General features: G+C 40.3%; 2 protein-coding genes across 2 annotated transcripts; both read left to right on the forward strand.

Annotated features, from left to right (window-relative positions):
• Positions 1-214: 214 nt before the first annotated feature.
• On the forward strand, positions 215-12,213 carry mertka (c-mer proto-oncogene tyrosine kinase a). Its single transcript, XM_076162743.1, has 19 exons — positions 215-476; positions 1,249-1,585; positions 1,699-1,799; positions 1,886-2,056; positions 4,661-4,747; positions 4,842-4,957; positions 5,042-5,231; positions 5,911-6,056; positions 7,343-7,478; positions 7,885-8,035; positions 8,612-8,703; positions 8,795-8,890; positions 9,012-9,092; positions 9,195-9,287; positions 9,439-9,557; positions 9,820-9,929; positions 10,131-10,290; positions 10,581-10,717; positions 11,400-12,213. Exons 1-19 carry the CDS (start codon positions 392-394, stop codon positions 11,827-11,829), a joined length of 2,838 nt encoding a protein of 945 aa, XP_076018858.1. The 5' UTR covers positions 215-391; the 3' UTR covers positions 11,830-12,213.
• Positions 12,214-12,561: 348 nt separating this feature from the next.
• Positions 12,562-22,913, forward strand: tmem87b (transmembrane protein 87B). The gene is made up of 19 exons (XM_076164801.1): positions 12,562-12,743; positions 14,498-14,558; positions 14,645-14,736; positions 14,843-14,977; positions 15,070-15,117; positions 15,924-16,065; positions 16,260-16,321; positions 16,644-16,827; positions 16,942-17,041; positions 17,168-17,261; positions 17,546-17,616; positions 18,662-18,771; positions 18,889-18,947; positions 19,022-19,125; positions 19,212-19,285; positions 19,384-19,451; positions 20,463-20,515; positions 20,603-20,633; positions 20,984-22,913. The coding sequence occupies exons 1-19, from the start codon at positions 12,597-12,599 to the stop codon at positions 21,023-21,025; spliced, it is 1,677 nt and encodes a 558-aa protein (XP_076020916.1). The 5' UTR covers positions 12,562-12,596; the 3' UTR covers positions 21,026-22,913.
• The last annotated feature ends 1,473 nt before the right edge of the window (positions 22,914-24,386 follow it).

The raw sequence follows: 24,386 nt of genomic DNA on the forward strand, positions 1-24,386 counted from the left end.
TTGGCGAAATACGAACTGATTCGATGAATTTGTGTGTGTTTTGTGTGAATTTAGGTGATTTGTAAGTTGAAAACACAAAATTAAAACATGTCAACATGGTTTGCGCGCGCACATCTACCAATCAGCTGTGTTATTCTCTTCTTTTCGGCATTTTCCCCCTCCGTCCCGCCTCTCAGGGATCCCACACACACTCTCCCTCTCTCTCTCTCTCTGTGACGTCGACAAAAGTCAACTACTGTGTTTTTTTTTTACGCGATCTGCCGGGTCAACAACTCCACTCGGTGCGATTAAGCAACGCCGATGGGCGACGTTGGTGACCGTTGGGTTTGTTTTGTCTCAGAATAAGACAGAGGAGCTTTTATTGAGGCTGTAGCGGGACTGCAGACTGGTCATGGCTCACAATTCCTCTCCAGGCATGTTAAGAGTTTTCCTCTCCACAGCCACGATTGCGATTATTGTGAGGAGTTCGGCCAGTGGTGAGTTTCTTAAATGTGCTCTTTTGTTGTTGATTTGTCTTTTTTGTGCATTAACTGCATATCTCAGAGCCTGTGTTGTGGTTTTATTGCTCCTCTGCAGCTGGGGCGCATTCTAAAAGCTCTTTGTAAATCGTTCAGCTATTTCATTGGAATGTTGTCTCTCCGCCATTCACGCTTTAAAGGGGTTTATTGCCCCACAGATGAAATCGGGCACAGTCCTGAAGTTGGCATTTAGTGCTTAATCGGTGCCTTTGTTTTGTTTTAAAAGTTTGACTAAATTTCGTAGTGTTCCTCCACGATAAAAAGAAATTTAAGATATATTTTGCAAAATAGCGCGACAGTATTCAGTGGGTTATTTAGTTGACTGTGATCTGTGACTGGGGTTATTTATGCTTACGATTTGTGATTAATGAAAAAATTTGATTAATTTATCAGAAATGTTGATCCAAGTGCCGTCATGACTGATTAATCTATATTTCTTGCTTCCATTTCTTGGGGTTAAAACATTAGCGTATTTGGGATGTCAAGTCTCTTATCTTAATCTCAAATAACTGTAGTGTCCTGGTGCCAATTTTATATTTCTGTCTACAAAAAAACTTGAAACACCTGTGTCAATACTTTTTCTACATGTTGATAAAAAACAAGTTGGTATGTTTTGGAATCAGGAAAATGTTTTGATTTAGATCTTTTCAACATACCATTTTATTAGTATTAATCAGAATGTATACTGATGTCCCATACACCATAACGTGACAGCTCCCTCTGTAAACAGCCCAGCAAAGGAATCCCTCTGAGTCCGGACATCATTTCCGGTTTCATCGACCCCCTCGGACCTCGGAGGCTCTTGTTATTGCGGGCCAGGCTTCAAAGTTGTATCTGAGTCCGGACGATCTCAGAAGGCTGCACTTCAAACCCACCATTGGTATCATCCCACTGTCAGAGGGCCATGAGGCGAAGTTCAACTGCTCCATAGACATCCCTGATGCCAGACTGGAGCCCACCATCATCTGGGTGAAGAATAGGCAGGACCTGGCAGGAAACATGCAAGTGGTGATCAACGAACTACAGACCATCACAGACGGGGTTACGACTCTCCTCTCCACAGTCAGGTAAACACCAAGAGGCACATGAACGTGATTTGAGAGAAAGCTTTTGATGGGGTGAATGCACTTTATTATTAGCCTGCCTGCTTGCAATCGACCTATGGCCGTATCTTTTACAGCATTCGCCGTGTGCAGAGAGTGGATGCTGGGGAGTATCGCTGCAGACTGAGCATCAGCACTACAATGGTTGAGTCTCAGCCAATCACCATTGAGGTGGAAGGTGAGTTTATCACATTAAACTGCTCTTTGATGCTGCTTGATGCATCCATATTTCATGGTCTATGCTCACACTCTTTTCACCTGCAGGTCTGCCAGCATTTATCCAGCAACCAGAGGACAGGAACATCACCAGGAACACACCCTTCACACTCACTTGTGAGGCGGTAGGACCTCCAGACCCTGTTAAAATCCGCTGGCTCCGTGATGGATTACCTGATAGGGACTTTCAGAGCTCTCCCAGTACCTACTTTTCTTCAGGTGAGACAAACTTCTCACAGACCATCGCTTGTCTGCTGTGAATCTTTTACACATGGAAATTTTGTTGGTACCAGCTATACTCATTCCAATTATGTGGTGTGCTTTTCATTAGAAGTGAAGTGTAATGTCCTGCTGTGCAAACTCGCCTTTTGAGTAATGTCAACATGCAGTATCTCCTAGTGGCATAGGAAGGAGATGAGATGTGTATTGGGAATCCTCACAGTCAGATAAAATGTCTGAAATGTGTGGAAGTAATTCTTTGTAGGAGCTCTTTGAATTAGCTGGAAGTTTTGCCAGCAGAAACAACATTTCATTAGAATCAAAAGTCTTATAAATAGTCTTCAATTAATTACCCACTCAGCAGTTACAGCTTATTAAAGTACTCAATTGGTTTGGCTTTGGTTGGTTTCCTCCTTTGAGTTAATAATAGTGACAAAGTGTAGACTTAGTCTTACTCAGCTTGCACAGGTTCGTTGGTGGTTTCTATTCTGCCTTCTGCCTGCTGCCTCAGCATGTCGACGCACTCTGCTTACACCAATGAGATTTATCACCATGACCCGTATCGCTGCTGGGGCCCTACTATAGCAACACTGAATGGTTAACTGCATTCATTCATGCCTGGTCAGTGCTTTTTACTGCACTCTTAGCTGAAATCAGTGTGGCAGTGAGGCAAATGCTGAAAACGATGGAAAGTCAACATCAAGTTAAAGGAATTAGTTTCTGCTTGAATTATAAATTAATTTCCCCTCAAAATGAATACATAAGGAATTGTGTTGTGATAGAACTTAAATGCAGAAGAAACAATAATCTTTGTTGTCTAACTGGCTGTTTTTCAAATTGGACTCTCCCCTTTGGGCTGCTAGTCCACTCTGAAAGCAAACATTTGTTATTAGAAGCAAAACATTCTTCCTCTGTACGCTATAACCCCTAATTTCGAGCCCGCCCCAGGATAAACACACTTGTTGTAGCCAGTGAGTTGTGATCCAGCTTGAAGCTTAGGGGTTAAAGGTTTTAGAACTGTGCTTTGGTCCATTTTGCGCAAGGGCCTGGCCAGTTAAGAGATCAGGGCTGTACAGGGAGTCTGTTCGGGGGTTGGGTCCACGGACAAAGACTTCATTCACGGGACGGCCCACTACCCAGCAGGGAGGGGTCGGAGAAAGAGGGTGGCTGGCTGCAGGCTCGCACTGACCCAGCTCCCTGCAGTACCAAACACTGGCACAGTAAATAGTGCAAGACCCAAATTTAGTGCATATCGTGAACCTAGTGTTCATTTGATCCACAGCACTTGAAATCAGGCCATTGTGAGGTGTGTTTAAAGAGATGTTAACAATTTCGAGGAAGAACCATCTTTGGATTGCGGTTTATCTCATCTGTCTAAGGTTTTGGGATATCATGATGGCTTGTTACATAAGATCCTGTCTAAACTAAACATGGGTTTAGTGCTTCATGTCTGAAAACGCATACTGTAGGTAGCTTCTGGGCCATGCAGCATGTTCAGTTTGTGCTGCACAGTATTGCAGGGCCAAAAAGTAGTTGGCCTTTTTATAAATGCATTCAGTACTGTAGTTAGAGGCTATCGTGCTGCCTGAATGTAAAAACGTAAAAATAACATTTCAGGCGGCTCTTGATGGAGTGCTCCCAAACCTGATAATTACAGGGTGCTGCAGTTCGTTTAGATTTTGCATCTGACTCCTCCAACCCCGTCACTGCTCAGCATGGACTGAACTTCCCCCGTTGTGTTCTTCTGTGGTTTCCATCTATTTGTACATTTTTGCTTTTTGTTTTGTTCCAGGTCAAGCAATGACAGATTTGTCAAGTTTTTTCATTTCCCTTTTCCAAATCTTACATTCAGGAAATTAGTATGTTTAATGACGTGTTTGAGACACTTGGGAGACACCCAAAGTGTATTATAGTCTGTTCTCATGTATATAAAGCTCTTCACCTTGGTGCTCGATAGCAGACTGAGGCCGACCTACAAGTTTGAGATAGTTCTGCAGAGCATAAACAAAGCATCTGGAGTTGCTTCCAGTCATCTCTCACAGGCTGTTCTGTGATTTGCTCTGTGAAAACGTTTTCCGAGAGATGGATGTTGGAGAAAGCGGAGCACAAAAGGGACATTATTTAGCAGCTGTCTCAGTCCTAGTCTAACTGGGCAGATCTGTGGCCGCTGAAAGACGGGAATTGTATGACCAGGAAAGGAGATCCAGCAAAAGGGTTGTTATCACAGTACATAACAGTGGAAAGGCTCAATGTTTGTCCGGCTGTGTGAACTTTCCGAGTATAAAAGGTAAAGGAATGAGACATCCTCAGTATTCCTTTTGTATCATGAAGCAAGTTTAAAGTCATTCAATTTTGCTTTCATGGTACTTAAGTCTCAGATTCACCTTTCATGCACATCAAATCTCTTAGTTAGCAGTCAGCATCAGTTGGTTTCTACAAAATGGAGAACTTGGTGAGAATCTGATAAGCTTTTATTTCACTATATTCACTTATGTTGTCTACAAAGATTTCCCAGGAACTTTGGTGTTATGACGACCTTGTGACAATCAACTGTTCTAAAGTTACATATTACACAGAAGTGCTACAATGTCTATTCTGTTGCAGGTGTGGATAAGTACACTCAGATCAGCTGTGAGGCTTATAACATGAAGGGTGTCACCACCTCCAGAGAAGCAAACATTAACCTCAAAGGTAAAATCAGGTCTTATGAAGCATTTGTATGATGTTGAAGCAAATGTGCCTCCAAGTGGTTAATTGGGGTTTGTGTTGTGTTTTGTTTTCGTAGTTCTACCCAGTGCTGTGTCTGAGGTTACTGTGATGGAGAGGCAATCTAACAAGTTCATGCTCAGCTGGACTCCTGGCCATGATGGTTTCTCTGCACTTAAGAAGTGTCACATCAGGGTAAGCCCCGCGTGTAATCAGCCAACAAAACAGTCATTTTAAAACCCTCAGCTTGATCCTCTTAAATTGTCTGTGCTGCTTCAGGTTAAAGAGGTGAGTCGAAGGAAAGGCGAGGTGACCAACACAAGATTCGTCAACATCACAGTGCCGCCATTCCAGAGTGAGGTTCCGGGGCTGCAGGCCATGACGTGGTACAACATGAGTGTTTCCTGCAGCAATGAGGTGGGGACGTCCCCCGTCACCTTCTGGATCCAGACCAACACCACAGAGGGAGGTGGGTGAACTTTAGGAACAGCAGTGTTTCTCAAACATTTCAACTATATGCTCCTCTCCAAACTTTGTCAAACTCTCCCCACATGATAAGATGTTTCAGTTCGATTGAGGTCACCAACAGTTTTTTGAGGTATTTCTGTATTAAAACTGCATTGTATATTTTCTTTTTGGAACCTCTGTGTCATGCTTTTGCCTCCTTTTCATCAATTCAAAATCCTGTTTAGATTCCAGGAGTGCAGAACTAGATAATTACCAATTACCCATCCAAAATAAGTTTAATGAAAGCTCTCTTGTAACAACATGTACTGTAGTTACTGGAATCTAAGGAATTTACTCAACTCCCAAGCTATGTTCATTGCAGGAATCCCCTTTCGAACAAATGTCACATAGGAAATAGGAGAGGTCTCACTGAGAAAACACCAAAGTTCCTACAGGGTGGAGCTGCTTCCGATTTCCTTCCTGAAGCCACTATGGGGGATATTTTAGTTGAAAGATTTGACGTTATCCGGTGCCAGTTTTCCAATGTTTCACATATCACACTGTAATTACAGATTTAATGGGGTAGCATTATACGTAGTTGTTTTCCTTTTCTGCCCTTGATTTAGAAGTTGGTGTTCTATCTGACATTTCTTCATGTTAACTCATGATCTCACTGTTTCCCTTTGTTTTCATGTTCTCAGTGCCATCTGTGTATCCTCGTAATGTCACTGTCCATCTGAATGATTCCTGGTTGGTGATCAGGTGGAAACCTCCACCGGATGATAAGATCAATGGCAGACTGAGTGGATATGATGTTATAGTCCGACATGGCACACATACGAACAAGGTGAGCTCTTCAACAACAGAGTACAGATTTCAAATTTCTTATGAAAATGACTAATGTATGACTAATGTGAAAGGAAAACATGCTTCTTTCTTTGACCTCCCTACTGAACCAAGGTCAACTTCCCTATTTTCAGTTCTCTACTTTACCCTACAATCATGTATGAGAAGTAATGCCTTATGAGGATAATCTCTACGGGAAGTAGTCCAGTCTAACCCGAATTTCAATTTATGTCGTGTACGTCTAATGGAAACACTGATGGAGCTGTTGTCAGGGGTCAAATGTGTTTCTGTGACTACATTTGCTGTCTTGAACAATGGCCTGTTTCCTCTTCTTCCTGCCTGTGTCGTGGTTTAAAGGAAGCTGAATGTGTAAAAACTGGAATCAGTGTTTTTCTCCGCTCAGCATCTGACCTTGAGTCATCATAGAGTGAATGGATTATGAATACAATAGCACGTATACCGTAGGCTGAAATATCTGTAGCGTGTTCAGTCAGTTGATGATGTCATTGGACACAAAGGCTTTGTAATACGCGCAGTGCCTGGAAATGTGCGTAAGTGCAGCTGGTCAGGCACAGCTGGAAACACAAGATAGAATATTTAATGAATATTGACGTGGAAGTGGTTATGTCATTAACTTATTTTGTGGCTATATTCTAATATTTCTGTTTGGGTGGTAGTGTTGGTAGATTAAAATGCCACTTTAAGTACATATTGGCTTCTGTTTGGTGCAGCAGACATAACACACTGTCAATCATGGGTTCAGCATCTTACTCATCAGACTGTCAGCACTTTGGTAAAGGAGAGGAACCCCAGATGTTACCATCTGCTGTTATGAAACAAAGGTTTTTGTCTGTCACATGTCCCCTACATTTACAGCGCACAACTTTATCCAGAGTGTCCTTCCCTTTTTCTCAGGGAGTTTCATTATTCGTGACACTTCCAGTATTTAGTACATAGGGATTGTCCAGAAGTTTCATAATGGACTGCATCATGAGTTTTAAGGGACTTAAACAAAGTTCAGATAGTGAGAAGAAGAAAGTTTAGCTTGATTTCAGTCCATGATGTTGTGTACAAAGTGTACATCCTGTCTTGTAAATATGATCTCATTTTGTGAATTTATGTCAGTCTCCTTGCCTTATTGCACGGTTAAAGCGTGCCCTGCCCATGACCTACTTTGTCACTATCTTGGATAATCATTAACTCTAAAAAGTTATTTTCCTTGTGTACACTATATGATTTAGACAAGGTCCACATTTAAATGATCTCCAATGCTGTCCGTTGTTTCAGATCCACAGCTACAGTACCATGGCCTTTGTCGCTCTACAGGAATTCAACACCACCTACAGTGTGGAGGTGGCAGCATGCACACAGGCAGGGAGCGGCATGATCAGCCCACGAGTCTGGCTGTTTGTGCCAGGGGACAGTAAGCAGCTTTATTGATATATCTTCTCAATTCATCAGCTGGGAAGTGTTGACTTAATAAACTGGCCCCACATTGCTTTGTTGATGTATTGTGTTACATTAGAATGACATTACTGTCCTATGAGAGAGGCTTTTATTCTCATGCTAGAATGGACACAGCCTGATAAGGTTTTATTTATAGGCAACATTTTTTCTTGGGCATTTCACCACATTCTTTGTAACATGTTATCACCAGGAGAGTGTGTTGCAACAATACTGCAATACATTGTTACAGTAACCGGATTGTTTTGAATTTTGTCATTGAATTTGTTGCAGTACGTATAAACTCATTCATTTCACTCCTAACATTCCAGATTCCAAATGTGTTTCTCTAAACTAATATGTATTGTTTGTTCTTTCTGTCTCAGATTTGGTCCTGTTCCCATCATCCAGCCCTGAGACCAGCACTTCAGACTCTGTCTATGTGGTTCTGGGTGTAGTGTGTGTCATCACTCTTCTGCTAGTTATCATGTGGACGGCTATCTGTGTGCACATGGGGGCTTGTCACTCTTGGTTTGGGTATGCTGACAGTCTTTCACCTTTTAGAAAGAGATGCTTTGATCTAATTACCAAGCATCTTGCAGCTCTGATTATCTTATCTTTGATACTGAATTTGTGACCCATTCTGTCTTTTTTATCTACTTTACAAAACATAAAACACACGTGGTGTTGTAGTTGACTTTGCTGACGCACCCGTGAGTTGAGTGATCATGCTTCATTGTGATTGGACTTGAAGAATAGAATGTTTTCGTTTTCTCTTAATGAATGTGTTCCTGCTGCCCTTTAATCACTAAAGTCTGGCCACTCATTACTTTGTCTCCAGCTGGACAGAGGAGGGGTGATACAGCAGACACCCCCGTCCCTCTCCCAGCTGTTCAGCTGTTGATGATCTGGAATTTATTATGAAGTGTCTGACTCAGTCTTGCCAATCAGAATACTGATACAATATCTGTCCAACCAATTTTAGGAAAATAACAAGTCAGAGGGCTTCCTTAGTCAGATTACATTGCCAGTTGAGTCACCAGTGTATTACATGATGCCTTCTGTTAGTGTTTGACTGTAAACATTTTCCCTTTTACCTGTCTCCCCCTGCAGGCAGATGTTTGGTGGTGGAGAAAAGCTGCAGCCTATCGTACAGTACAAACCGCAAACAAGATCCTACAATCGATCAGCCATAGAAATCACACGTATGTTTCAAAGCGGAACACAGACCTTCTTATCATCTTATTAAATTACGGTCTATATAAAAATATTAACTTGAGTTCCTCCCGTGTACAGTTGGGAACCTCGGTATTAGCAGTGAGCTGCAGGCCAAACTGCAGGATGTGATGGTCATGAGGAACTTACTTTCCATAGGGAAGATTCTTGGAGAGGGTAAGTGAGTGGTTTCATTCTAGAGAATGTGTAAGGATTGGAAACATTCATCCTCATGTAATTATATGGATATTAATAACAACACATTATTCCATATTAAGAAGAACATTTGTTTTATCAGGTGAATTTGGATCAGTGGTAGAGGGCCATTTGAAACAACCAAATGGAACATCAGAGAAGGTTGCTGTGAAGACCATGAAATGTGAGTCTGTTTTTAGATGACTTCTTTAGATTATTATTAAGAATAATTAACTAAAACAAATACAAATGGGAATTATTTAACATTATTTTCTTTCCTCAACAGTGGATAGCTTCTCACAAAGGGAGATCGAAGAGTTCCTGAATGAGGCCGCCTGCATGAAAGATTTCAACCATCCTAATGTCATCAGACTCCTGGGTAGGGCTATTATAGTACACTTAATACTCTTTACAAAAGCATTTAAGGGCAATCTCAATACTGTGTTCCCTGGTCTAGTTATATTTTCCTTATACTGAGTGTGTGTGTGTGTGTGTGTGTGTGTGTGTGTGTGTGTGTTTATTGGCTTTAGGTGTGTGTTTGGAAGTGGGTTCAGGACACTTTCCTAAACCTATGGTCATCCTGCCATTCATGAAATATGGAGATCTGCACAGCTTCCTTCTGCGTTCCCGCCTAGGAGACAGTCCACTGGTAAGAGATCCATTACTTTTCAGCCGGACAGAGTTCCTTTGGCTATTGATGAAAATTAACATGGCCAACATGGTCAGATGTCATCGTGACAAAGCATCAGTCATTGTAGCTGTTCAATGAATTACATGATAGATAATTTTAACACATCTGATTTGGAGGAAAGATTTGGCTTTATGTTGTCAGATAAACTGTTGGGCCTTAGTAGATAAATGAACTCTCTGTGTGACTCTAATGATGATGTGTTTTGTGTGAAATTCCACAGTTCCTGCCCACTCAGACACTCCTAAAGTTCATGGTTGACATAGCTTTTGGTATGGAGTACCTCAGTGGCCGCAACTTTCTTCATCGTGACCTGGCTGCTCGCAATTGCATGTAGGTTTTTGCCGATGGAGTCTAGTTTGGTTGGTATTTTTTTTTAACATAATGACTGCATTGCAAAGTGTTTTCAAGTGAAAAATGGCTAAATATGTGTGCAGTTTAATGTTGCCCTTAAATAAACAATTCATAAATTTAACACAAAATGGCATTGGATCTTCCAGCCTTTGTAACACAGATTTCCTGTTTGTCTTTCAGGCTGCGTGATGATATGACAGTGTGTGTGGCTGACTTTGGGTTATCTAAGAAGATCTACAGTGGAGATTATTACAGGCAAGGCAGAATAGCTAAAATGCCTGTCAAATGGATTGCAGTGGAGAGTCTGGCAGACAGAGTTTTTACCATCAAGAGTGATGTGGTAAGTACATCCATCTGTTTCTGTTTTTTTTTAGTACCATCAGAATTAACTTATAGGATGCAAATATGTGACTACATCAGAAAAGAAATCCACTGTACTCACTCCAGGAATGTGAGTCACTGCTGAGCTTACCCCTCCCATATTCACTATTACTCATTACACATTGTTGTACGACAAGTGACTTTACACTTTTTCTACACAGAGCTGTCGGTGAAATAATCCATTTTGGTATGCTTTAACTATTGCACCTGATGAAATGCCGTCTGACGTTAATATTCTGTGTCATGCAGTGGGCATATGGTGTTACCATGTGGGAGATTGCAACACGAGGCATGACGCCCTATCCTGGAATCCAGAACCATGAAATTTACGACCACCTTCTTGAAGGCCACAGGCTGAAGCAGCCACCAGATTGTTTGGATGAGCTGTGAGTGATGGCTCTTGTAATTGTTTTAATTAAATGGTGTTTGAGGCCACCATTGTAATAGTTAACGATTTATATCTTGCATGAATGGAGTTTATTTTTTGCAGAATAAAATGCTAGAAACATTTGTTTTCAGAATGTCACGCATGCATTGTTTACATATTTTAAACACACTGATCATTCTCTTTTTTGGTAAAATCAGTTTGAGTCACATGTTCTGCTACATCTGGGTCAGATAAGTGTTCTCCTCCTTGTCCGTCTTTGAACTTGGTCTTGCATAAAATTCAAGGAAAATCTAAAAGTTGCTTTGCTTGTGGAAAAACATGCACTTGCTTTTTTCAGTTCTCCTTATTTTGGCTGGCATTCAGTCCAGCACACACCCTTGTTAAAACTGAAGCTTTTAAAACTAGATTGTGTTGCCAACCATTCCTTCAGTATCTATCAGTGGAAAGTACTGGAAAATATTGGAAAAGTAATACCATGCAAATCTATTTTCAAAGTGGACATTTTACTGCAGTAAATTATGCCTCCTTTTAAAGTGCCAAATTTAGGCAAAGTATTTCACATGTCTTTTTATTATGGCACACGTGTACTAGCCTTTAATTAAAGGAAATATCTTTTTAGGCTTTTAGTGATTGGAGTAATATCTGACTCTAGTTTCTTGTCTTTCCTCACTTGTATCCAGGTATGAGATCATGTACAGCTGCTGGAGGACCGATCCACTGGACCGCCCCCACTTTACTCAACTGCGAGAAATGTTGGAAAAGCTGACAGAAAAACTTCCCGAGTCCTCCAGCAAGGACGATATCATCTATATTAACACCAGCTTTCCTGAAGAGGACCCTGATGGAGAGGCTTTTCGGCCAGACGCTCCTGTGTCCAGCTCCTCCCCCTCCTGCAGCCACCAAGCAGCAGAAAATTCCGTAGTTACAGCAGACATTCATGGTAGCCTTGAGGATGACAATTGTGAGGACGATCGTTATGTGGTGGTGATCACCTCGGACCCTTCCCTGAGATCAACCGCTGTGGACACTCCTCTTTTGTCGAGTGGAGACACGATTAGTGATATGGCAGGAGTGGATCACAGCTCTTGTGACACATCTTTCCTGCTGTAAAATTTGGTACAATACAGATACAACTGTAATGAAACCATAATGGCATGGTTCATCAGTACTAAACATGCTTCATTGCACTGGAGGCACCTTGATGTTTCCTGTTGTGGACTATCTATAGTGTTGAGTGGCAATTTATGCTTCAAATGGCCAGGCTACGCGTCAGTGTTAGGAATATTGTGTGTGTTAACATCATGTGTTAACGTGATTATGCACATGTATTTTATAAGCTTGTGACACTGAACTGTGAAAACTTTTACTGTATTGAATTGTGTGTTGTAATGTAAATTCAGAAATGTACATTTATATATATACTGAAAAGATATGATTTATATTGACTCCTTTAAAATATTTGTGATGATTAAATTGGAATTTGTTTTGCCAAGACTCAAATATTCTCTCACTTTATAACAAGGGTTGCACTGTAATGAAAATGAGCATAGTTAAAATGGTCGGGAAGAACACAGAACTCCATGAAATTAATTATTTTGTAGACATTTATAGGCCATGTAAAAATGTAGGCCATTAAAGAAGAAGGATTTTCAACAGGAAATCAGAAGACTAAATAAAAATTCATCATAATTAATTCGTAAAGATGTTCTTCATTATAACTAAGCACATTTAAGACTTCGTTTTAATCAAATAATATTGAACTAATTCTCATGTAATAATATAAAAGGTTTTCCTGTATGGACAGGTAACCCATTTAGTTCTCCTCGTCCACAGCGCCCTCTACCGGTAGGACCTCAGCAGTCCAGCATTGTATTAATATGGCTGCTGCGGTCAGGATGAGGACGTGGACCTGTCCGACCACACTTTTCTATCCATGGCTCATTCTATCAGCTATTTTACTGGCCCACGTCAATATGGTTGTTGCTGCACCGGAGACGGGCGTTTGGACCGTCACAGTTGTAAACGTGAGTCGCAAACTTAATTGAAATGACGCTAGTTACACTTGCGAACGCCTAGCTGAGTTAGCTTTGTTATGCTAGCTCGCTGCGTTTACGTGTATCAGCTGAGTGGCTCTGTGACACAGTGTCAGTAATGGTAGACTGCTCTTTTGTTTGGCAACTACCAGTACACGGTGTTGACGTACTAATGGAGTGTATGTTTAACTATTAAACTGTGTGTGATGTTAGTTAGGTGAGCTAGCTGTCTTTATTCAGCTAAGGTTAGCAGTTGGCTAACGAGCTATAGCTAAAGTTAGGTAGGTTCGGCAGGTTCTCTCCTGGAAAAAGCTCTATAAAGGATCTCGTTGCTCAAGTCCGAAGTGTGTCTTCACGTTTAAAGCTAGAATCTCAAACCTAACCCTGAAACCGTTAACCCTGGCCGTGCTTAATTAGGTCATTAATACGACATTTCATTATAAAAGCATTTAAGCACGGTGTTCATCAATATTAAGGCACATAGTCTAGATTTGGAGCACATCGAACTAAGTAGCCTTCATAAATAAGGTAGTGAAAAGTTTCGGTTTCCCTCCGGGGTTTGTCTGTCTCCATATCTAGTTGCAGTGTTGTGGGTGCTGCCGTTGCCGTTATCTCGTTTTCGCTCACGCATGCACGGTAAAGCCACAGGGAGTTAACAACCAAATACAACTATTCATTAAGTTAATTTCTTAAACTATTAAACCATTAACGCTAAAATGTCAGCTGTAGTTTCACAAGTAGTGTAAATGACTTGCTGTCCGTCATTACTATGAATTGAGTACTTCACGCATGTTCAGGCGTCATTTAGAGCTCTTTTATATTATGTAATCAGCAATATTATTGTTGTTTTCACATTAAAATGAAAAAGAAAGAAAGTTCATTAGACCATACACGCAAATGACAAATTATGATCAAGTTCAATCTAGTGACGAATCCAAGTCTTTACTGCTTCAAGCCAGAGACACAATCAGAAGGGAAATACTGAGAGAGACACCCAGGACATCAATTATCCTTCATCATTATTGGTTTATAATCCGTAATCTGCCTAATAGAACGCCTTTAAACAACACCCACGTCTAGACATATAGGTGTTACTCGATCAGGGGTTGCGTTGAGTTCACAAACTCAACACATCTCGACTTTCTGTTGTTTCTAGCACCTGCTTCCTCTAGGACAGTTTCACTACTATTACCAGTATATAACTGATATTATTATCTATTTTCCACATGTATACAGAGCAGAACCTGCGGTTTCTGCACCACTGTGTCACTCTCAATGGTGCCGTTTTCTCAGTGATGTGACTATATTCTGCTATCGGGAATCATTTGATGGCATGGTTTGGGTCGATTTGTCACCTAGTGAGAAGGATCAATGCATAACAGTACAAAGCTTGTGTTATCACATTTATTTTCAGATGGAGCATTTCTATTGTAATGGTAGGGGTCTCTTCTTGGATCATAGGACTCCCATTGGTAGGACACTAGGGGGCACTAAATAATTTGATGAGCATTTCAGTGAAGTCAATAATTTGTTATCGTCTTCACAGACAGCAGATCTTGCCTTAGCAATAATAAACACAGTATATTTTGGACCAACGTATCAGACAGTATTCTCCACCACCATTATCCCAATACCAAATAAGTGATTCCTGTTTGGGAAGAGTGCTGTTTTCCTTTTAATTTGTTGCCAATCTGTACAATGAATCAACATGTGAACTTGTTTAAATCAATGTTTATTTCCCACAGATGTCAAGACCCCTCCTGTTCAGAAAATCAATGTTTAAAGACACAGACATTGCAATGAATGGTAAGACATGGAAATCTTCATGAAGTCTGTCATGACAAATGCTGCCCTTCATGTTTTGTGCTTATTTCTGCGTTTGTCCTTTTCAGTCGTGTCCTCCTTTTGCCCTGAAGAAGTGACTTTTAGTATTCACTGGTATTTAAAATACTACCCCTGTCACAATGAGTTCAACAACATCGATGTAAGTGTACAGCAGCACGCATTTGACATACAAACAAACAACCTGTCTTGCTCAATTTTGTACTTAATAGATCATCACTTTGTGTGCATTATGACTTTCATTGTAGGAAATGTACGAGCGAACACCCCTGAGTCGTGGTGGGGGTCTGGATCCTAATCCACTTGGACAAGGAGAGTACATCGAACACATATACAAGCCCATCACATGTATCAATGGACAGCACCCATTCCGAATGCTCAATGTAGGATTTGTTTAACAGTACTTTCCGCAACATAGTCACACCATTGATGTTGTGGTATTTATTTCAGTAATATCTGTGGTCTCTGTTTTCAGAAAACCAAGGCAGATCCACGTACAGTGAGTGTTGAGGCTGAGATGCAAGTAAGAATCTTTTAAGATCTTTATAAGTCTATCTGATGTTTAAAAAAATGTCTCCAGAAAATACTACCATAATACCATAAGCAGGAACATTGGACGTCTTAAAATAACTTGCAAAAAGGCGTGTGTGAACTCTGGCATGTGTTGGTTTAGCGGGTGTTGTGTTCATAGGAGGTGTTTTTGCCTTCATTCAAACTTCATTACACACCCCACAGTCTTAAACATGGAGCTCTCATGTTCCAAAACCAATAAGTCTGACTGTCTGTACCTTGAAAACAAAGGCCCATTGCTCCACAAACACACACTCTGAAGCTGTTTGAGTTCAGTGACTGCAGGCTTTTACAGCTTCAAGCACTTGATGAACCGAATATGCATACAGACAATTATTTCTCATACTGCTGTCTTACTTATGTCGTTACTCTGTTGTCGGATTCCTGGCAAAAGAATGCATTACAACTTCCTACGTACTTTTACATCGTTAGATATTTAATTGCATAATACAAATTCTATTAACAGCCCAACTACACCGCACTGAAATGCTGCATTACTGTTGTCCTCCATCTTTATATTCCGGAAGACTTGCCAGTGCAAGATTATGACGGAACTTTGATTTGGAATTCCGATCTGATGAGACTGCAGCCGCATTGTCACAGAGAGATGCTTATCGGAATCCAATGCCACATATGGAAGTGGCCCAAATCTGATATGAAAAGATCTGGACCACATTAAACCAGCAGACTGAATGTAGCCTTTGTCCTGACATTGTTTGTGACATTAGTGTGAACCACCATGCTTTTGTAATGCCGCAGGATGAAAATTATACCAGATGGCTCACAGAGGAGTATGACAGCAGCACCGCCAACGTTATAGCGACCACATGGAAGGATGGACCCTATCTGCTGGTTGTTAAGATTGTGTCTAACAAACCCGAAGCTAAATGGAATTTAGAAGGTAAGATTGTTTGAATAGCTTTGGCAAAGATAATTTGTAAACGGTAACATCACTGGCAAAAATAAACTTACAGAACCCAGAAAACTTTCTCTCAAAATCTATGCAATAAGGAGCTGTGCAATTCTACAACTATGTACTACACTAAAGTGATAAAATGACTGATGAAAATCTGATTTTTTTGTTTTGTTTTCCAGTTAATGTTGTGATGAAAGGCAGCCATGGCTACATTTCCGTAACAGAGTGGCCTCTGATGTTTGTAAGTAGACGTCTTAATCTTTTGCGATTTCTGTCACCTTCCCATTTGCATGACTCAAGGGTGTTGCATTCTTGTGCACTTTAACATGTCTGCATTGCTTGTTTGTTTTTAAATGCAATCCAAAAACATTGAGTCTTGCGTAGTATTGCAAAGGGTTATAGCTGATGAAACCCAATAAGGAGTTACTGTACCTCACTGAGAAGGTCTTACAGAAAATACTGCGGTTTTGCCATTGTGTGGCAAAACCGAGTGAAATTTGCTCTTTATGAAGAATTGTTCCCATGTGTGATGCTTTTATATACTCTGTCGTCCCTGTTTCTAGTTCTACATGGTGATGTGCATAGTGTACATCCTGTATGCCTTGCTGTGGTTTCTCTGGGCAGCCTGTTACTGGAAGGATCTGCTCAGGATCCAGTTCTGGATAGCAGGGGTCATATTTCTGGGAATGGTAGAGAAGGCCGTCTTTTGCGCAGAATATGAAAACACCAACACTGTTGGCTCTGCCTGTGAGTGTGTTCACCTGTCACGTATCCCCCATCATCACAATTCATGTGACATAGGAAAATCTCAGTGTTTTACATCTAATTTTCCTACTCTCTCTGTCTCTCTGTTACTATCAGCCCCTGGCTTGTTGATCTTTGCAGAGTTGGTCTCTGCCCTCAAAAGAACTTTGGCACGATTGCTTGTCATCATCGTCAGCCTTGGCTATGGGATTGTAAAGTATGCTAGCATTTTATATCTGTGAACATGCTTATTGTATTTAGCTGTATTATGAAAAAAAGTATCAGAAAAAAGATCAGGTTGTCAAGAGTTAAATGTTATTTCTTTGTCTCTGTCCTCCTCAAGACCTCGATTAGGGACAGTAATGCACAGAGTGGTGGGGCTTGGTATCCTCTACTTTGCCTTTGCCAGCATTGAAGGTGTCCTAAGGATTACTGGGGTAAGGAATATTCTCCAGTTGTATATGGGATAACTTGCTAATAATATGACATTTAAAGTGTTAATTAACTTCTTTATTGTATTGATGTTTTTTAATTGATTGAGTTGAATCAATAAAATAATTAACTAATTAATTAATAATTAGCTATTTGTGCTGCCATAACTTCTGAGATTTGTGATAAACAGGTATGAAGATTCTAGTATGAGTGTCCGGTTGTTTAGAGTAAAACATTAGGATGACATGTATATTATGTGAACCTCTTCTTGGGTGTCCCTATATTGAAGAGTCGAGACAACGGCCCAAATGTCATTACGGCCATTGCACTGGCTGTGGTTGACTCCATCTGCGCCTGGTTCATATCCTTCCACCACACTGTATACTGTCACTACGGGTGTTCCCCAGGGCTCTGTTTTGGGTCTCCTTTATTTATCACTGTACTTTTACCTCTTGGCTGTAGTTTCAGAAAATTCTGTATGTAGTTTCCACACTCCTCAGCACTACACAATTCAAACGCATCCTCTTCATGGTTGTTATCGTCTCACACCAGTCCTAACCAAGTTTGTTATTCAACTTTAATTTTGAGACCAGCATCGTACTTTTGGGGGTCATTTGTTTATTGAGTATTTTGGTCTGTACGCTCTGGTGAAAGGTTCTCTCTCTTTATTTGTTGCTTCCTCCTGTTTGTCCTCTTCCCTGTGCCCGCTGGTCCTGCTCTGTCCTCAATTCCTAGGCCAAGGACTCTGACTTGGCCCTGTTGGCCAACATTCCGCTGGCTCTGCTTGACTCCTCTCTATGCTGGTGGATATCCTTTTGTGCATCGCTAACCCTTTCTTCGATGGTTCACCTATGCTCTTCACTTCCTTCAGATATACTCAAATTAGACTATGCAAGATTAAGCTCAGTTAATCAGAATTAGCCATAAAGGTTTGATTTGCATGCCGCTTTCCTTCAAAGGTGTTTCTGCGCAAAGATGTTTATAATATGTAAGACATTAAAATGCAGATCAATCGATTTTCAGTAAGTTCACTACCCAAGATATGCATGTAAACAGTCCATCCCAGACAACCCTAAACTAATATGGTGAATTTTCTGGTACATACCACATTTGTTTGGGGCTAGACTGACCTCCTGTTTCGGTGCACTTTTTAAAAGATGTAGGTACAAAAGAGTTCACTACATCATTCTGAACCATACATGTGTCTCTCTCTATCTTGAATGGCATACTGTTAATATTGTTCTCGCTAATCTTCTGCTCTACCTTGCTGCATATATAAACTGTGTATTCTGTAAAGTAGGCACCATAAACATAAATTCCTAGGTATCTACATATGGATCTGTTGGTATTTAGCATAATGGTGTCTATGCCTGTTCTGTCATGTGTTTACCTTGACTGCCACTAACATATTTGTCAGCCTGGCACAAACCATTAAAACACTGAAGCTCCGGAGGAACCCTGTCAAGTTGTCTCTCTACAGACACTTCACAAACACACTCATCTTTGCTGTCCTCGGTAAGTAATGCAAAACAGTCCTTATGTCTATTTCTTATTAGAGAAATGAGTCCCTGTAGCCCAGAGTAGCAGTGGACACAAGACTTCAGTCTCAGGCCTTGTCTTTGTATTCTTCAGCTTCAATCATTTTCATGGGATGGACAGCAAAGAAATTCCGCCTCGCAGATTGCCAATCTGTAAGTATGAATTATAAAATTGATTAGTTTGAGGGTTGTTGTTCATTTCTAAGATGTATGTTTGTTGTGTAAAGGATTGGATTGAGTTGTGGGTGGACGATGCCTTCTGGAGGTTCTTGTTCTCCATCATTCTGCTTGTCATAATGTTTTTGTGGAGACCATCAGCAAACAACCAAAGGCAAGAACTGGATCCAACACTCAAAATAACTAATTTGACTCATTTTCGCCACTAGTACTTAACAAATGTCTCATTGATGTCCTCAGGTATGCTTACACTCCACTTATTGATGACTCGGATGATGAGGAGATTGAGGAATTCCTTGCCTCTTCAAACATAGGTACAATGAGATAATGGAAGTTTTACTTTGGTCCAAAAATACAGCACCCAGTTGCGTCCGGTTTACCATCAAATATAACTTTTTCTCCTTACTCACAGCCGATGGCATAAAGATGAGATCTAAAAGTGAGACAAACGGCACAGTGAAACCTGCAGAAACTAATCCGGTAAGTGAGTAACACTACAGGTGTTCCCCAGGGCTCTGTTTTGGGTCGCCTTTTACTTATCATCTAAATCAGGGGTGGTCGCCAGTCCCCCCACCCCTGATCTAAATTGTACCTCTTGGCCTCTTAGAAAGAGAGAGAGAGGACATCCCACCCCGAAACCCGTCCCGACCCCGCATCCATACAACCCCGTCCTGGCCCGCCTAGGATGTAAAATAAAATAAAAAAATAAAAAGGAACTGTTTGGTGTTCTGGTTATCAGTCACTTCTCTGGCATAGCCTGTAGATCTGTAAAGTAAAAGAGAAATGGTTGCCATCTCTGATAGAACTGGCCTCTTGAAATTCTGTATGTAGTTTCACTGCTATGCGGATGACACCCAGCTCTATCATCCACCAAGCCAATTAAATCATAACTCGCTCAATTTTCTGAAACTAAATAGTGATAAAACCACCAAGGTTCTCATTATAGGCCCTCAGTTTAAGAGTCAGTTTAAGTGTCATCCTAGACAGCACATCATCTTTGGACACACATAAACAAAGTTAAGCTGCATATTTTCATCTATGCAATATTAATTGCCTTTGCCCTTGACTTGCCCAACAACACTGCACATACTCGTTCATACCCTGATTACATCCTGCATCAACTACGGTAATGCTATCCTCTTTAGTTTTCCCCTCATGTATCTTAAACTTCAATTAGTCCATAATTCTGCTGCCTGGATCATTACCAGAACAATTGATCATATCACTCCTGCTCTTCATCGACTTCTTTGGATCCCTGTTAAATACTGCATTGATTTCAAGATTCTTCTTTTGACCTTACCAAGCCCTACTTTGAATCATTGCTGCTTCTTACTGTGTCATGTAACTTGGCTTTAGATCAAAGGCATTATTTTATTTTATTATTATTTTACAATAGAATAGTGTTAGGTTTGTGAACTAAAGCTTTGCAGATATTAACATATTTCAGCAGAGGGCAGTATTTACTCTTTTTCTCTTTTACTACCTGTCCAGGAGGATGACTTGAAGTGGGTAGAAGATAACATTCCTAGTTCTCTTACTGATGTGTAAGTATCATATTTATTGAACAACAATCAGATTTTTACACATTTTGCTATATTAACATCTTTCTCTCTTTGTTCCTGTCATTGCAGAGCTCTACCTGTCCTGCTCGACTCAGATGAGGTATGAATTGAATTTGTTCGAATGTTTATCTAATATGTCAGTGTTCTCAGTCCCGATGCTTCTGCTTTCTGAGTTTCACATCACTTCATATTTACAATCTCCTCTCGTCTTGCTGCACACACATGTAATTAGCTAAATATACCGTGTTTAACCAGTTCTGAGAGGCACCGACCCTTGGGCACACCTGATTACTTTCTCCTTTATTTACATCTTACACAACATTTATATGCAACATGTTATTTTGATCATGCAAAGCCAGAACTGCATGACCAGTTTCACTTGATTTTTGCTCTTAATTGTGATACTTGAGAGCAGAACAAAACTTTACAGCATATTTGCATATTTTCTAGGAAATAATGACAACCAAGTATGAGATGTCCAAGATGGAGTGACACAAATGCGCAGCAACAAGTGAGTGTGGAGGGAGATTACCAGTACACAGCACTCCAGCACTCTGCTGTGTACAGCAGAGCTTTCTCCGGGATTTCCAGGAGCATGGTGTTTAGATGCCATGCAGTTTTTTCCAGGGATCTTCCTGTGTGTCTAACTTCACATGGTGGTGCAGGCCACAGTGCTACCATCTTATTGGGAGACTCCTGTTTAGCTCTCCCACCTCCAATGAACGTGAGGCTTGACCTAGAACCCTCACATCTTTCCCTGATGCGATGAGTTTGAGCCTTTTTTTTTTTAAAGAGAATGTTTGGTTTTGTATTCAGTACTGTATTAACTCCTGTTATGTTAATGTGAAGAGAATTAAGAGCAGTGGGCCTCAAACACAGACATGTCCTTAAATCTATGTCAAGTGTCTTATTTTTTGGTGGGATGCGGTTATTTTACAGTGCACTACTTTGTTAACAGATGATGAAAAAACAATTAGAAGCATTAGTTTCTGTCTGCACACACTGGTTGTAATGAAATACGTTGCATATATTTATGAATGGAAAAGCTGATATTGCATTTTGTGCATGCAGAAGGAGAAAGAGAGAAAACAGACACTGTAATGTGTTGGTTGGTGGATTTACTTAAATAGGATCGTTCACTATTTAGTTTTGCAATGTTCCTAACGTTCTGTTTAAGTTACACAACAAGAGAAGTAACATTACTAAGTGAGTTTTATACAGTTCTGGATATTTGTTATATTGCTACCAGAATACAATTCTGATGCAAAACAAACCTCAAGTACCCAAGTTTGAATGGAAATGCACTTTGACGATCAAAGCTGTGCTTTCACACAGTTTTATGAGGCCTAATCTGTTCAACTAATTGGGTGTAGTATGTAGGTGCAGTTTAGCCCCTTCAGAGATAAAATGGCATCGTGTCTCACAGTATCCCCAGTATTGGTGTGTGAATGAGCAGGACAGTCATGATGTAACTGATTTATACATATTGAGTTCACATTCGATTTAGATTTAGGATTTGCAATTACTGTATGCAGTCATCATGCTGTGAATCTGCTGTATGTCTGGTGGTTGGTAGGTTTTTTGAAATGAGCAATATGTGTGTATCTGTTAGTAATTTTTGCCTTCCCACCTCATCCTACACTTTCACAATGTCCTTATTTATTTATGTTTAAAGTGTACTTGCAAATGGTAAAGGTAAATTATGTTTACTCTGCTTACAGTACGTGCTTCTATTTCTTTATGATTTGGATCCTGAACACTTTCTTTATGTGTTTAAAGCAAACAAGTGGTGGTTTGTTTATTTTTATGCAATATCAGCTTTAATGTCTAATGATTGATTGATGATAAGCTGACACGAAGCACAGCCACGTTTTTTCAAAATAAGGCTTAGATAGGTTTCTGAATTTAAATATATATATCAGTGGCTGACCAGGCGCTTCTATGGGGAGCTGGATGCTTGTCGTCCTCATGTGTGTCATCTTCTCTATCCAGGTCACATCACATTCTAGATACATTTTGGGTTTAGTTTTAACACTAGCTGATCACTTGAATGATTTTATAATGTCATTATGATTTCTCTAGGTTTTTTACTGGTTGGAAACCTGGAATAATTGTGTTTATGATGGCGAGTTATACTTGTGTTATATAAAACTGCAGCCACCTGCTGTGGACTGTGATTATTTGTACAGATGGGCTTTGGCTGATTCCTGTTATTTCATAAATCCACAGGTGGAGAAATGTCTGGATTATATGACTTGCCTTTTTTATTTTTTAAGGGGTTCACAAAAGAACAGGTCTTGAAGTTTTCATTCCTGGTAGTTTCCTGTCTTCTTCTTTCTGAGGAGGTATGCATACTCAGAATAAATAATTGGAAACTGAAGTGTTTGTTGTCTGGTCTATTCAGTGTTGAACTTTTAATACTAATGTAATATGTAGGAAACTTGGGTTTGAATATTTCACCCAGCGAGTGCAGCATACAGCTTTAACAAGCAACAATGAGCGAGAAAAACAAGTAATAAGAAAAGAGACGCAGCTAAGATACTGTACAATAGTTTTAACCCCATTAAAGAGGCTATGTGTTGCACGCACACACACACACACACACACACACACACACCTTGAATCCAACTAGTGTGTTGTTTTTTTATTCATCCAACACAACAATGAGAGAAAACTTCAGTAAAAGATTTGATGTGAAAGTTAAATCTCTGCTGGATTTGTAAATTGCTACATGAATATAATATACATGTTATATAATGTACACAGAAAGAGAGAGGGACAACAGTGCTCTCTTTTTTGCTTTTCACATACTGCAAATCTGGACTTATTCCAAACGTTTATCCCATGTGAAAGATGATCCAAAAGTGTTCTCTCCCCTTTTCCTGCGTAATAAAAGTAAAGCAAAATTACCCTACCACGCCTTTCATTCCGAATTATCCAACCAATATTACGTGCCTCCTTCATGTTTTGATAGGGATCCATAGATCGGAAGCAATTCTACTATTTCATTTCGGAATGATTTATGGTTTATGTTTGGCAGAGTTTAAATAGACAAGGTGAGATTTTTCAGGAAAGTATAGCTCATGATTTAACTTCCCCTGGAATTCCAAGAATTCGTAATTTAGAGATCGAGTTTTTTCCGTCCTGTTATTGTTAAAAGGATACATGTAAGTCATCAAACCAGAAAGCTTTTTATACTACCCAAGGCATTGCTTCAGATCTTTAGACTGTAGATGGTTTATGTGTCTGTGTGCTTGTGCATTCACAATCCATTCAAATAATTAAGGCTGTTTTCCCATGCTTGGCAAAATGTCACATAAATCCTGATACCTTTTCTGACTTTTTTGCCACAGCTTTGCACCACTCCTCAGTCATCAGCAGCCAAGGTTTGTCAAGTTTGTTTCTGAAAGTATTTGGCTCCACATTTCTGGAATGTAATCCAAACCAATTTCCTCATGGTTACCCTGATTACACTTTGTGGTTTTAAGACTTTTAAGAGGTTGGGAATTTGGGGCAGCCAGGCCAAGGTTGAGGAAAAGCAACCTCCTGGAGCAAACCAGCTCATGAGAGATGCAAGTAGACCAGGACCGCTGGCTGGACTTCCCCACTGACATCATAGTCACCACACTCTGCCCAGTCATAATAAACTAGCCAGAGCACAAGGGAGAAGGCTCATTAGATTGAATAACACAGTAATGACAGGACGAAGGACTCTGTGTAGAAAGAGAGAAAGTAGAGGTAGATGCCCCAGTGGTAAACTACAAGGGTTCCACCAAAGAAAGGCAAAGTGCCAACAGGAGTTAATAAAGTCAAAGTGCACAGACATGATCTCTGATGAGACACAGGAGGCTTC

The sequence above is a fragment of the Genypterus blacodes genome, unplaced genomic scaffold (assembly GCF_046128005.1).
Source record: "Genypterus blacodes isolate CSIRO-AG114 ecotype Tasmania unplaced genomic scaffold, CSIRO-AGI_Gbla_v1 ptg000012l_1, whole genome shotgun sequence".
Lineage (NCBI taxonomy): Eukaryota > Metazoa > Chordata > Actinopteri > Ophidiiformes > Ophidiidae > Genypterus > Genypterus blacodes.

Bases quoted from the DNA above. Each gene is read 5' to 3' on its own strand.
- mertka (XM_076162743.1), top strand. From the start codon at position 392: ATGGCTCACAATTCCTCTCCAGGCATGTTAAGAGTTTTCCTCTCCACA. The intron at 1,800-1,885 runs GTGAGTTTATCA...TTTCACCTGCAG, and splicing joins AATCACCATTGAGGTGGAAG to GTCTGCCAGCATTTATCCAG. The intron at 8,891-9,011 runs GTAAGTGAGTGG...TTGTTTTATCAG, and splicing joins AGGGAAGATTCTTGGAGAGG to GTGAATTTGGATCAGTGGTA.
- tmem87b (XM_076164801.1), top strand. From the start codon at position 12,597: ATGGCTGCTGCGGTCAGGATGAGGACGTGGACCTGTCCGACCACACTT. The intron at 17,042-17,167 runs GTATGCTAGCAT...GTCCTCCTCAAG, and splicing joins CTTGGCTATGGGATTGTAAA to ACCTCGATTAGGGACAGTAA. The intron at 20,634-20,983 runs GTATGAATTGAA...CATATTTTCTAG, and splicing joins TCCTGCTCGACTCAGATGAG to GAAATAATGACAACCAAGTA.